The 14,326-nt window shown below is 69.5% G+C and overlaps 1 protein-coding gene across 2 annotated transcripts in view; it reads left to right on the forward strand.

The window, feature by feature from the left end:
- The window catches only part of SND1 (staphylococcal nuclease and tudor domain containing 1), a 138,007-nt gene extending 137,366 nt beyond the window's left edge, over positions 1-641 (forward strand). Inside the window, exons 24-25 of one of the 2 annotated variants that reach the window (XR_008575445.1) lie at positions 283-434; positions 513-641. Coding sequence is in view for 1 of the 2 variants with exons in the window: in XM_054813103.1 (XP_054669078.1) it covers positions 283-348 (66 nt within the window). In the remaining variant the exon portion in view is untranslated. Of the gene's footprint in view, positions 1-282 lie in introns of both variants that reach the window. The other variant, XM_054813103.1, reaches the window with a different exon arrangement.
- The last annotated feature ends 13,685 nt before the right edge of the window (positions 642-14,326 follow it).

Genomic DNA, 14,326 nt, shown 5'->3' on the forward strand with positions numbered 1-14,326 from the left:
ATGTAGCCCCCCCCCATCTTTGGGGTGATGCTGGATGTGGTAACCCCCATCTTCGGGGCGATGCTGGATGTGGTACCCCTGTCTCCAGGAGAGATGCCAGGTGCAGCCCCCCCTCCCCATTTCCGGGGTGATGCTGGATGTGGTACCCTCAGTACCCAAATCTCCAGGAGAGATGCTGGATGCAGCCCCCCCCCCCCATCTCCGGGGTGACACTGGATGCAGCCCCCCCCCCATGTCCGGGCTGACGCTGGATGCGGCCCCATCCCGGTCCCTCTCTTGCAGCTGAACCTCTGGCGCTACGGGGATTTCCGCGCGGACGACGCAGATGAGTTCGGTTACAGCCGCTAAGGGATGCTTCGGGGCCCGTGTCCCCCCCCCCCCGCCGCCACCACACTAACGTCCTCCCCCCCCCGTCCCATCCCGTCCCGTCCCATCCCCCGGGGGCCGGGGCAGCCGAGGGGGGCCGTGGGGCTCCGTGCCCTGGGGATGCTGGGGTGGGGGGGCGGCCCCGGCCCCCTGGTCCCCCGCCTTGGTCCGACTGACAGCTGAATTTGCCCCCCCCGTGTCCTGCCCGCAGCCAGCGCCGCCCCCCTGGCCTGTATTTAAAGCTTCGGAGGCCCAATAAAAGTAGTCAAGCGTCGCGCCGTGGCCTCTCCCTGCTGCGGGGGGGGATCCCTCCGTGCTGGTGTCACCCCTGCACCCCCGGTTCATCTCCTCCCCAGGGACCAAAAAGGTGCCCCAAGGCGGGGACCGTCCTGGGAAGGGGGAGATGCTCCAGGCGTGGGCACCCCCACCCCACCACGGGGGGCCTCCGGGGCGGGGGGGGGGGGGGGGTGAACCCCTGGGCTGTGTCCCCGGGAGTGGGGAGGGCTCATCCTGCCCTGTTGGGCTCTGGGTGCTGGCCAGGGGGTGGATGAGGTGCCTGGATGGGGGTGGTGGGGGGTGGGAAGATGGGGGGCTGCCCCCCAGGCAGCGGCAGTGGTGCAGAGTCTGGTCCAAGCCCCTTGTGCAGCCCCGGTCCCAGTCCTGGACACACACCCCCCCCCCCCCCCCCCCCCGGGTCCCAGTCGTGGTCATTGACCCCGAACCCCAACCTCGGGTCCCAACCACGGACCCCCAACCCCAGGTCCCAAACCCGACCCTCCCCCCTGGGTCCTGACCGTGGCCCCTGACCTTGAACCTCAGCCCCAGGTCCCAAACCTGACCCTGAACCCCGAGTCCCAACCCTGCACCCCGACCCTGAACCTCGACCCTGGGTGCCAACCCTGGACCCAAGTCCCAACCCTGCACCCCAGCCCCCCCCCCTAAACCTGAGCCGGGTGAGGAGGGGGGGGTGGCAGCACCCCAGAAACGTCCCGTGGGCTTCCTTCCCACCGCTGCCTGCACCCCGGTGCGTGGCGGGGTGCCGGTCCCACGGCGGGGGCTGCGCCCGTGCCCTCCCCACGGGCATCCTGCACCCCCAGCGATGCTGAGCTTGGTCCCCGGTCCCCTCGCCACCGTGGGGACACCAGTGGATGCCACCCACGGGCATCTGCACGGCCGCTGTCCCCGGCGCCGTTGAGCGGTGACCGTGATGGGGGGGGTCGGTGCCGGCGAGGCCCCCTGGCAGGGACCCCGTCCCCGAGGGCCACCTTGCTCCTGGGGAGCTAATTATGGGGCTGTGCTAATTGAATTTGAACACAATTACAGCAGAGTGCACTGCGTGGTGAGTTTCAATAATTAACGCCAGCAAACGATCGTAATTAAAGGAAGAGCTGGTGGGGGTGCAGCCAACAGGGCTGTGGAGAGGGGAGGGGCTCCTGGGCCGCCCCCCCCAGCTCTGGAGTCCATCACCGTGGCATCGAGGCGCTTTGCAGCCCACCCCGGCCAAGGGTCCCTGGGGACAGCCCTGCCTGTCCCCCCTGCTCTCAGCCCCCCGCAGCCCCCCCGGGCTAGGACCCCCCCCCCCCCCAATGTCCTCTGTCCCCATGAGCTGTCCCCTCTGCCGCTGCAGGGACAGAGCATCCCCCGCTGCCCCCAGCCTGGCCACCCTTACCTGCCCCAGCAAGGGCTCTGAGGGTCCCTGGAGATCTGGGGGGTCCTGGGGGTCTTTGAGGGTCCCTGGAGATCTGGCGGGGGGGGGTCCTGGGGGGTCTTTGAGGGTCCCTGGAGATCTGGGGGGTCCTGGGGGTCTTTGAGGGTCCCTGGAGATCTGGGGGGGGGGGGGTCCTGGGGGGTCTTTGAGGGTCCCTGGAGATCTGGGGGGTCCTGGGGGTCTTTGAGGGTCCCTGGAGATCTGGGGGGGGGGGGGGGGTCCTGGGGGGTCTTTGAGGGTCCCTGGAGATCTGGGGGGGGGGGGGTCCTGGGGGGTCTTTGAGGGTCCCTGGAGATCTGGGGGGGGGGGGGGGGGGTCCTGGGGGGTCCCTGGAGTGTAACTGGAGGTCCCAAGGGTCTCCTGAGGGTCCCTGAGGTCATCCCATTGGTGTCCCGGGGGCGTCTGGAGGGCACTTGGATGTCCCTGGAAGGGGTCTCTGGGTGTCCCCCCACACACCCCCCGGGTGTTCGGGGGGGGGGGTCCCTGGAGGGGGGGTCCCTGAGGGTCCCTGGAGTTGCCCTGAGGTCCCACTCAGCCTGGGTGGCCACAGAAACACGAAGGGACCGGCTCAGAGTCTGTGTCCCCATGGGGACATCCCTGCCTGGTCCTGGGGGCGCAGGCAGGGCTCGGGGGGGACCGTTGGGTGCAGGCAGCGCCCGGGCAGGCAGGCAGGCAGGCAGGCAGCAGCCCCCCCCCCCCCCGAGCCCAGCACGGCCGCATGTCCGGTGGCTTTTCCTCGCTCTGCTCCATTTTCTCTCCGGCACTTGACCTTGACACCATCACTGGAGCCGGGCTCGTCGCCTCCGCTGCTCATTAATGCCCCCGTCACAAGTGGGGGCTGCGGCCGCCACGGGTGACACTGTGGGTGTCACGGGGGGGGTTGGCAGGGACCTGGTTCCCATCACACACGGGGGGGGGGGTGCCACTCAAAGAGGAGGCGCTGGGACCCCCAGCGTGGCGTGGCCAGGGGACCAGGACCTGTCCCTCGGGGCCCTCCCTGTCCCCAAGCGCCCGGGTGAGGAGGGAGCACCCCTTGGCTGGTGACAATGTGCAGTGTCACCAGAGCCCCCCGTGGCAGGGGACCGTGTGTCCCCCATGTCCTCAGTGTCACCAGCTGGGGGACACCAGAGCCCCCCATGGCAGAGGGACCGTGTGTCCCCAGTGTCCCCACTGTCCCCAGTGTCCCCAGTATCACCAGTCGGGGGACACCAGAGCCCCCCATGGCGGGGGACTGTGTCCCCCCAGTGTCACCAGTGTCCCCAGTGTCACCAGCTGGGGGACACCAGAGCCCCCCATGGCAGAGGACCATGTGTCTCCAGTGTCACCTGTGTCACCAGTGTCCCCAGTGTCACCACTGTCACCAGCCAGGGGACACCAGAGCCCCCCACGGCAGAGGGACCGCATGTCCCCAGTGTCACCACTGTCACCACTGTCACCAGTCGGGGCACACCAGAGCCCCCCATGGCAGGGGACCGTGTGTCCCCCGTATCCCCAGTGTCCCCAGTGTCCCCAGCCAGCGGACACCAGTCCCCCCCATGGCAGAGCGACCGCTCCCACAGTGGTCCCTGTGCCATCTCTGCCCGGGTCCCCCTCCCGCCCCGCCGGGGTCCCGGCTGGGGGTGTCACCGTCCTGTGCCCCCGCAGGGACCCCGGCCCAGGGCTCAGGCAGGGGGGCGGGAGGAGCCCCCAGTTACCGCCCAGTGGGCACCGGAGGGAACTGGGGGGGCGGGGGGGGGGGGGCTGCCTCTGGGGACCGGGGCGCGGGCTTGGGGCTGTGCTGGGCGGTACTGGGCGGTGCTGGGCTGTACTGGGCGGTGCTGGGCGGTGCTGGGCGGTGCTGGGCTGTACTGGGCGGTGCTGGGCGGTGCTGGGCTCCGGCAGCCTGAGCGCCGGGACGGGAGAGAGAAACGGCACCACCTGCCGGTACCGGTACAGCCTGACCGGTACAGCCCATCCCAGTACAGCCCATCCCAGTACAGCCTGACCGGTACAGCCCATCCCAGTACAGCCCATCCCAGTACAGCCTGACCGGTACAGCCCATCCCAGTACAGCCCATCCCAGTACAGCCTGACCGGTACAGCCCATCCCAGTACAGCCCATCCCAGTACAACCCATCCCAGTACAGCCTGACCGGTACAGCCCATCCCAGTACAGCCCATCCCAGTACAACCCATCCCAGTACAGCCTGACCGGTACAACCCATCCTGGTACAGCCCCATCCCAGTACAACTCTGTCCCACTACAGCCCCGTCCCACTACAGCCCCGTCCCAGTACAGCCCCGTCCCAGTACAGCCCCATCCCAGTACAGCCCCATCCCAGTACAGCCATGCCCAGGGGACAGTGTCATGCAGAACATCCCTGTCCTGCAGTGCCAGCGATGCCACCAGCGATGCCACCAGTGCCACCAGTGATGCCACCAGTGCCACCAGTGCCACCATCCCCGCGCCCAGACCGGAGCCGAAGCAGCGAGTGGAGAAAAGATGGAATTTAACCCGCAATTAAACGGGAATTAACGGAATTTAACTTGCACCCCCCCCCCCCGGCAGCTGGTCCGGGCCAAACCGCCCCCTCCCCGGGAGGTGCGGGCGGGTAATTAACAGGCTCATTAATGACTCATTTCGTGCCAGCCGCCCGGGGGTGGCACCGGGGCCCCGTGTCCCCACGCACTGGGGCGTCCCTCGGCCCGTGGATTTGGGGGGGTGCAGGGGGACACGCTCAGGGCACCCCGGGGTTGCCTGGGGGGGGGGGGGGGTCCGGGGGGGTGGCCCCCCCCCGTGCGGGGACATCAGCCGGGTCACGGCGCTGCCACGCGCGGCCCTGCAGCCGTGACAATTACTCGCCGGTTTAATTAGGCTGAGTTTAACCTGGGTTTGGCCCACGGAGCTGGGGGCGGGGGGGGGGGGGGAGAGGCACGGGGGGGCGCCTGCCCCAGCCCCCCAAAAGCCGTGCATGACCTCCGGGTGTCCCCCGGGGTGCTGGGGGGGTCCCGGCCCAGTGGGGTCCCCGCCGCGTGGGTACCGTGGAGCTCCGGGAGCTCGGCCCTGCGCTCCCCCGAAGCTCAGTAATTAGCTGTCACCGTTAATTGGCGAAGGGGTTAATTACAGCCCGAGGCGGAGGTGCACAAGTGGGGGTGTGGCCAGGGTGGCTGCGTGTGACAGCGCTGTCCCAGGGTGTGCAGGGGGGGGGGGGGGGGTGTGGGTGCACACGTAGTGTGTGTGTGTGCAAAGTACGGCATGGGTGGGTGTGCCCATGCACACACCCGGGGCCTGGAGGGGCTGGCTGGGTGTGCAATGCAGTGTGTGTGCACCTGTGCGTGCACGTGCAATGTGTGGGGGCGTGCAGCGTGCTCTGTGTGTGCACACACAATGTGTGGGTGTGTGCAGCGTGCTGTGTGTGTGCCTCTGTGTGCACACACAATGTGTGGGTGTGTGCAGCGTGCTGTGTGTGTGCCTCTGTGTGCACACACAATGTGTGGGTGTGCGCAGCGTGCTGTGTGTGTGCCTCTGTGTGCACACACAATGTGTGGGTGTGCGCAGCGTGCTGTGTGTGTGCCTCTGTGTGCACACACAATGTGTGGGTGTGTGCAGCGTGCTGTGTGTGTGCCTCTGTGTGCACACACAATGTGTGGGTGTGCGCAGCGTGCTGTGTGGGGGGGGTGTGTGCACATATGGGGTAGTGTGTGCGTGTGCATGCAGTGTGTCGGGGGGGGGATGTGTGTGGACACAGTGTGTGTGTGCACAATAGGCCATGCATGGGTGTGCCCATGCACACGCCCAGGTCCTCTGTGTGTATGTGATGGGGGGGGGGTGTGCACAATGTGCGTGTGTGTGCAGAGTATGTGTGCATGCACAGTGCATGTGTGCACACTGTGTGTGCGCGTGCACAGCATATGTGCCTGCATGTGCACCATGTCTGTGCACAGTGTGCATGCATAGCGTGTGCGCGCACTGTGTCTGTACGTGCAGTGTGTGTGTGTACTCTGTGTGTCTGTGCGTGCACTGTGTCTCTGTGTGTGCACAACTTGTGTGTGCACAGTGTGTGTGAGCGCGCAGTGCGTGTGCCTGCATGTGCACCGTGTCTGTGCACAGTGTGTGCGCATGCATAGTGTGTGTGTGCACTGTGTGTGTCTGTGCATGCACTGTGTGTGTGTGTGCAGTGTGTGTGCGCGCTGTGTCTGTGCGTGCAGTGTGCGTGTGTGCACAGTGTCTGTGAGTGCACTGTGCGCGTGTGCACAGTGTGTGTGTGTGTGTGTGTGTGTGCAGTGCCCCAGTCCTGCCGTGAGTGTGTCCCCGTGCTCCCTCGTGTGCGACCGCCCCCCCCATCCCCGTGTCCGTGCCCGTGTCCCCCCCCATCCCCGTGTCCCCCCCGTGTCCCCCCCATCCCCGTGTCCCCCCCGTGTCCGTGTCCCCCCCTTCCCCGTGTCCCTGTCCCCCCCCATCCCCGTGTCCCCCCCGTGTCTCCCCCCGTGTCCGTGTCTCCCCCCGTGTCCGTGTCCCCCCCTTCCCCGTGTCCCTGTCCCCCCCACGAGCTCCCCGGGCCGGGGCGGGGGCGGGGCCAGGGATGGGGCAGCGCGGGTCGGGGGGGGCCAGCCCCGGTCCCCGGTGTCCCCATATCCCGGTGATCCCCGTGTCCTGATGCCCCGGTGTCCCCATGTCCGGATATCCCCATGTCCCGATATCTCGGTGTCCCGATATCCCGATGTCCCGATATCCCGATATCCCGGTGTCCCTATGTCCTGATGTCCCCATGTCCCCGTGTCCTGATGCCCCGGTGTCCCCATGTCCCGAAATCCCGATATCCCGGTGTCCCCGGTGCCCCCATGTCCGGATATCCCCATGTCCCGATATCCCGGTGCCCCGATATCCCGTGTCCCCCTGTCCCGGTGTCCCCATGTCCCGATATCCCGGTGTCCCCATGTCGTGATGTCCCCATGTCCCCGTGTCCTGATGCCCCGGTGTCCCGGTGATGTCCCGATATCCCGGTGCCCCGATGCCCCCATGTCCCGATATCCCCATGTCCCCGTGCCCCCCCCCCCCCGCTCACCCCCCGGCACAGCCCCCGTGGGGGTGCCTGTCCCCCCGTGGCGGTGTCCCCCGTGGCGGTGCCCCCCGTGGGGGGGGGTGTCGGTCACCCGTGGGGGTGTCCCCCGTGGCGGGGGCGGCGCGTGGCTATATTTATCCCTTTGTCCCCAGAATAGCGGCAGACGGCGGGGGCGGGGGGGCCGTTCCCCCCCCCCCCAAACCCCCCCCCCGTCCCGCCCCTCGCCCCCGCCGCCGCGGCTATTTTTAGCTCTCGCGTGTTTCCAGGGGAACCCTGATGACGCAGTGACGTCAATGCGGGTCAATCGCCGCCGCCAGGGCTCGCGCCGCCGCGCGCCGGGCCCCCCCCCCCCCCCCCCCGCGCGCGCCCCCCCCCCCCCCCCGCACCCCCCGCACCCCCCGCACCCGGCGCAGCGCTGCGGGCAGCGGCAGGTAGGACCGCGGGGCGGGGGGGGGGGCGGGGGGGGCTCCGGGATCCCCCTGTGTGTCCCCCCACCTCCCGCTCCGCCCCCGGGGCTCCCCCCGCCCCGCAGGACTCACCCCCCCCACACCCCCCCCCCCCCGCGACACCCCGCAGCGGCCGGGGATACCCGCTGCCCCCCCCCCCCCCCGGTACCATCGCACCCCGCCCGGCCCGGAGCCCCCCAGCCCCCCCTAACCCCGCGGGCCCCGTGCACCGCACACGGCGGGGGGGGGGGGGGGGGGGGGCGGACCCCCGCCACGGCACCCCAGGGATCCCGTGCACCCCGCTTCCCCGGGACACCCCCCCCCCCCCCCTCGCAGCACCCCGGGACCCCACGCACCCACACACTGCATCCCGGGGTCCCCGGGCACCCGTCCGCAGCACCCCGTGCCCCCCCATACCCCCCCCCCGCAGCACCCTGGGACCCCTGTACCCCACAGGCCCCCCCTCCGTAGCACCCCGGGACCCCTGTGCTCCCAGGCCCCCCCTCTGCAGCACCCAGGACCCTGTGAACCGCACCCCACCACGCCCCGGGACTCCCCACACTGGGGCCCCCCCGTGCCCCCCTCCCCACTGTGCCCTGGGACCCCCAAGTGTCACCCCCATGGCCCCCCCATGCACCGCTCACCAGGGCCACCCATGCACCCCCCTCCGTGGCACCCCAGATCCTGCGCACCCCCCCCACGCACCCCACAGCCGGGCCACCCATGCCCCCCCTCTGCCCTGCCCGGACCCCCCCCCTTGCAATGCCCCCAGGGTGCCCCTCCGTGCCCCACAGCCCCCCCACTTGCCTGCACCCCAGTCCCCCATGTCCCTGCACCCCACTGCATGTGGTGCCCCCCACCCCTGTCCCCCCCCACCCCGGGGAGCCTGGGGGTCCCCCAGCTCTGTGCAGCCTCTGGGGGGGCCGAGCCACGGGGGTCCCCACGCCGGGGTCCGTCCAGTGCCGCGGTGGGGACACGGGGGGGTGTCGGTGGGGTGGGGGCCCCCTCCCTGCACCGGTGACGTGCCGGAGGAGCCGGCGGGCCCCAAAACCGGCCGCGGAGCCTCGCCGCGATCTAGAAAGGTCTGTGCCGCGCACGCCATGGGCGCGGGCACCGGCACGCCGGCTTGCACGCACCCTTACGCACCCACCCCCACCCCCGGGTGCCCACGGACCCCTCGCGGCTGGGTCCCCGGCTCTGGGGGTCTAGTGGGGAGGGCGGGGGGGGCCCGGGTGCCGGTGGGCCTGGGGTCCCCACGGTCTGCTTGGCTCGGGTGGGCAGCGGGGCAGGGTCGGGGCTCGGCGTGCCGCGGCTGCATCCCCGCGTGGCCGCTGGCACCCAGCAAGGGCACCCTTGTGTGTGTGTCCCCCCCCCCTGCAAGCCCCGGGGTGCCCGCAGGGCGCCCATGGGTGCAGGCGAGCACGGGCCATCCCCTCGCCCTCCCGGCACGGCTTGGCACGGCCTTGGCGCAGGCGCGGTGCCGGGCACGGCTTGCCACCGCTGCAGAGAGTGACGTCCCCCCCGTCCCCCCAAACCCGGGTGGGAAGCGTTGCCCCCACGGGGGCTGCTGCTGGTGGCGGCGGCCGGGGACAGCCAGGAGCGGGGGGTGACCGGGGAGCGGTGGCTTCTCCGGCTGCGTGACGGGGACCGCCGGCAGCGCCAGCAGAGCCTGGCAGCATCCCCCCCCCCCCAGCCTCCTCCGGGCTGGAACCGTGCGGCTGGCAAATAAATCAGGAGTGGGGCGATGCCACGGCTCAGCCGCACGCCGGAGCATCGCCCGCCCCGGCCCCACCGCGCAGGGGGACGCAGCGCCGGGGCGTTGCAGCCTGCAAAGCGTCACCTTCCCTGCAAAGCGTCACCGTCCCTGTCACCCTGCCTGCCGGCGCCGCGGGATGGAGACGACGGTGGGATGGAGACGACGGTGGGATGGAGACGGGGCACGTGCGTTGCTGGCAGGGGACGGTGCCATCTTAGCTCGGGCTCGGCGTGACACCCGGCGAGGAGCCTGGCTGCCTTGCCGCGGCTCTGGGAGTCGCTTTCCCCGGCCGTCCCCGGGGTTTGCACCTCCGCAGCTGCCCCGTGCCCGGGGTGGCAGCGGCGGTGCTGCCGTGGGGTGTCCCAAGCAGGTGGGGTCCCTGCCGTGCCGCCGTCGGGTGGTCCCCGTGCCACCGGTACCCCGAAATCCTCCGACATCTCTGCCGAGAGCTGAGCCACGCCTGGAGGGACCGACGCCGCCCGGCCACAGAGCCACGGCCTCATCCCACCACCGGCGCTGGGGGTACGGCTCGGAGGCGCAGAAATTTGGGCAGCCCTCGCCGCGCCGCCAAGCAGCCAGCGCCGAGGACGGGGTCGTTCCGCAGGATGGTTAAAGCCGGCAACCTGTGGTAATGCCGAGCGCCGGCGGCTTCTGCTGGCTCCTGCCGTCCGCCCCAGGCCCGGCGGGGTTTTCCGGCAGCCGAGGAGAAGGAGCTGGGGTTTGCCGGCGGCAGCGGTGGTGCCCGGTGCGGCTCACGGGGCGACGGCAGGGATTTGGGGAGCACCCTGCTCGCCGCCGATGGGAAGCGGTGGTGCGGGTCGCCGCGGGTCGCAGCTTGTCCTGGGCTTGCAGCAGCCGGCGAGCGTCTTCCGCCAGCAAAACCGCTGCCAGGATGGGATCCTGCCCTCCCTGCCTGCGACCGATGGGATCCTGCCCTTCCTGCCTGTGACTGATGGGATCCTGCCCTCCCTGCCTGCAGCCAATGGGATCCTGCCCTCCCTGCCTGCAGCCGATGGGATCCTGCCCTCCCTGCCTGTGACTGATGGGATCCTGCCCTTCCTGCCTGTGACTGATGGGATCCTGCCCTTCCTGCCTGCAGCCGATGGGATCCTGCCCTCCCTGCCTGCGACTGATGGGATCCTGCCCTCCCTGCCTGCGACCGATGGGATCCTGCCCTTCCTGCCTGTGACTGATGGGATCCTGCCCTTCCTGCCTGCAGCCGATGGGATCCTGCCCTTCCTGCCTGTGACCGATGGGATCCTGCCCTCCCTGCCTGCAACTGATGGGATCCTGCCCTCCCTGCCTGCGATCGATGGGATCCTGCCCTCCCTGCCTGCGACCGATGGGATCCTGCCCTCCCTGCCTGCAGCTGATGGGATCCTGCCCTCCCTGCCTGTGATCGATGGGATCCTGCCCTTCCTGCCTGCAGCCAATGGGATCCTGCCCTCCCTGCCTGCGACCAATGGGATCCTGCCCTTCCTGCCTGCGACCGATGGGATCCTGCCCTCCCTGCCTGCAGCCGATGGGATCCTGCCCTCCCTGCCTGCAGCTGATGGGATCCTGCCCTCCCTGCCGGTGACTGATGGGATCCTGCCCTTCCTGCCTGCAGCCGATGGGATCCTGCCCTCCCTGCCTGCGATCGATGGGATCCTGCCCTCCCTGCCTGCAGCCAATGGGATCCTGCCCTTCCTGCCTGCGATCGATGGGATCCTGCCCTCCCTGCCTGCAACTGATGGGATCCTGCCCTCCCTGCCTGCGACCGATGGGATCCTGCCCTCCCTGCCTGCAACTGATGGGATCCTGCCCTCCCTGCCTGCGATTGATGGGATCCTGCCCTTCCTGCCTGCAACTGATGGGATCCTGCCCTCCCTGCCTGCAGCCGATGGGATCCTGCCCTCCCTGCTTGCGACCGATGGGATCCTGCCCTCCCTGCCTGCAACTGATGGGATCCTGCCCTCCCTGCCTGCAGCCGATGGGATCCTGCCCTCCCTGCCTGCGACCGATGGGATCCTGCCCTCCCTGCCTGCGACCGATGGGATCCTGCCCTCCCTGCCTGCAGCCGATGGGATCCTGCCCTCCCTGCCTGCAGCCGATGGGATCCTGCCCTCCCTGCCTGCGATTGATGGGATCCTGCCCTCCCTGCCTGCAGCTGATGGGATCCTGCCCTCCCTGCCTGCGATCGATGGGATCCTGCCCTCCCTGCCTGCAGCTGATGGGATCCTGCCCTCCCTGCCTGTGATCGATGGGATCCTGCCCTCCCTGCCTGCGACCGATGGGATCCTGCCCTTCCTGCCTGTGATCGATGGGATCCTGCCCTCCCTGCCTGCGACTGATGGGATCCTGCCCTCCCTGCCTGCAACTGATGGGATCCTGCCCTTCCTGCCTGCAGCCGATGGGATCCTGCCCTCCCTGCCTGCGACCGATGGGATCCTGCCCTCCCTGCCTGCAGCCGATGGGATCCTGCCCTCCCTGCCTGCAGCCGATGGGATCCTGCCCTCCCTGCCTGCGACCGATGGGATCCTGCCCTTCCTGCCTGCGACTGATGGGATCCTGCCCTCCCTGCCTGCAACTGATGGGATCCTGCCCTTCCTGCCTGCAGCCGATGGGATCCTGCCCTCCCTGCCTGCGACCGATGGGATCCTGCCCTCCCTGCCTGCGACCGATGGGATCCTGCCCTCCCTGCCTGCAGCCGATGGGATCCTGCCCTCCCTGCCTGCGACTGATGGGATCCTGCCCTCCCTGCCTGCAGCCGATGGGATCCTGCCCTCCCTGCCTGCAGCCGATGGGATCCTGCCCTCCCTGCCTGCGACCGATGGGATCCTGCCCTTCCTGCCTGCAGCCAATGGGATCCTGCCCTCCCTGCCTGCGACCAATGGGATCCTGCCCTTCCTGCCTGCGACCGATGGGATCCTGCCCTCCCTGCCTGCAGCCGATGGGATCCTGCCCTCCCTGCCTGCAGCTGATGGGATCCTGCCCTCCCTGCCGGTGACTGATGGGATCCTGCCCTTCCTGCCTGCAGCCGATGGGATCCTGCCCTCCCTGCCTGCGATCGATGGGATCCTGCCCTCCCTGCCTGCAGCCAATGGGATCCTGCCCTTCCTGCCTGCGATCGATGGGATCCTGCCCTCCCTGCCTGCAACTGATGGGATCCTGCCCTCCCTGCCTGCGACCGATGGGATCCTGCCCTCCCTGCCTGCAACTGATGGGATCCTGCCCTCCCTGCCTGCGATTGATGGGATCCTGCCCTTCCTGCCTGCAACTGATGGGATCCTGCCCTCCCTGCCTGCAGCCGATGGGATCCTGCCCTCCCTGCTTGCGACCGATGGGATCCTGCCCTCCCTGCCTGCAACTGATGGGATCCTGCCCTCCCTGCCTGCAGCCGATGGGATCCTGCCCTCCCTGCCTGCGACCGATGGGATCCTGCCCTCCCTGCCTGCGACCGATGGGATCCTGCCCTCCCTGCCTGCAGCCGATGGGATCCTGCCCTCCCTGCCTGCAGCCGATGGGATCCTGCCCTCCCTGCCTGCGATTGATGGGATCCTGCCCTCCCTGCCTGCAGCTGATGGGATCCTGCCCTCCCTGCCTGCGATCGATGGGATCCTGCCCTCCCTGCCTGCAGCTGATGGGATCCTGCCCTCCCTGCCTGTGATCGATGGGATCCTGCCCTCCCTGCCTGCGACCGATGGGATCCTGCCCTTCCTGCCTGTGATCGATGGGATCCTGCCCTCCCTGCCTGCGACTGATGGGATCCTGCCCTCCCTGCCTGCAACTGATGGGATCCTGCCCTTCCTGCCTGCAGCCGATGGGATCCTGCCCTCCCTGCCTGCGACCGATGGGATCCTGCCCTCCCTGCCTGCAGCCGATGGGATCCTGCCCTCCCTGCCTGCAGCCGATGGGATCCTGCCCTCCCTGCCTGCGACCGATGGGATCCTGCCCTTCCTGCCTGCGACTGATGGGATCCTGCCCTCCCTGCCTGCAACTGATGGGATCCTGCCCTTCCTGCCTGCAGCCGATGGGATCCTGCCCTCCCTGCCTGCGACCGATGGGATCCTGCCCTCCCTGCCTGCGACCGATGGGATCCTGCCCTCCCTGCCTGCAGCCGATGGGATCCTGCCCTCCCTGCCTGCGACTGATGGGATCCTGCCCTCCCTGCCTGCAGCCGATGGGATCCTGCCCTCCCTGCCTGCAGCCGATGGGATCCTGCCCTCCCTGCCTGCGACCGATGGGATCCTGCCCTCCCTGCCTGCAGCCGATGGGATCCTGCCCTCCCTGCCTGCGACTGATGGGATCCTGCCCTCCCTGCCTGCAGCCGATGGGATCCTGCCCTCCCTGCCCACACCAGGCTGGGTCACGTGTGTCCCCATCACTCTGCACCACATCCCCATCAATCTGTGTCACGTCCCCCCCTCCCTCTGCTGCGTCCCCATCGCCCTGTGCCACGTCCCCATCACTGCCGACCTGTCCCACGTCCCCCTCCCTCTGTGCCGTGTCCCCCCTCGGTCAGGGCCGTGTCCCCTCGCTCTGCGTGCCTCCTGCGGTACCAACGTCACCCGAGCACCCAGGTGTCCTGCCTCCTGGCACCAGGGACCCCAAGGACCTGGGCAGGGTGCTGGGGGCCCGGGGTGCTGCGGGCTCCCCCCCCATCTCCCATGGGTGCCTACGCTGCAGCGTCGCACACGTGAGGCTCACGCCTATGCGGGCACACGCGTCCCCGTGGCACACGGGTGACGCCGGCCGCCGTCACCCCCAGCGCAGGGGACAGCGTGGGGCTGGTGGGGACTTCGGGACGCGGGGGCCGTGTCCCACTGCAGGACCCATCCCCGGGGGGGTCTGCGCAGCATCCCGGACCCCGCGTCCCCCTCGTCCCCCCTTGTCACCTCCTGCCGCCGCGGGTGCCACCGCGTCCCTGTCTCTCTCGGATCTTTTTGCGGTCTGGGCTTGCTGTTCCTCCCGCCAGCAGTCAGGAAGCCCTTACCCCAAAAAGTATCCGCGAGGGACCAAGTCAGCG

This window comes from Grus americana, chromosome 1 (assembly GCF_028858705.1).
Source record: "Grus americana isolate bGruAme1 chromosome 1, bGruAme1.mat, whole genome shotgun sequence".
Taxonomy (NCBI): Eukaryota; Metazoa; Chordata; class Aves; order Gruiformes; family Gruidae; genus Grus; species Grus americana.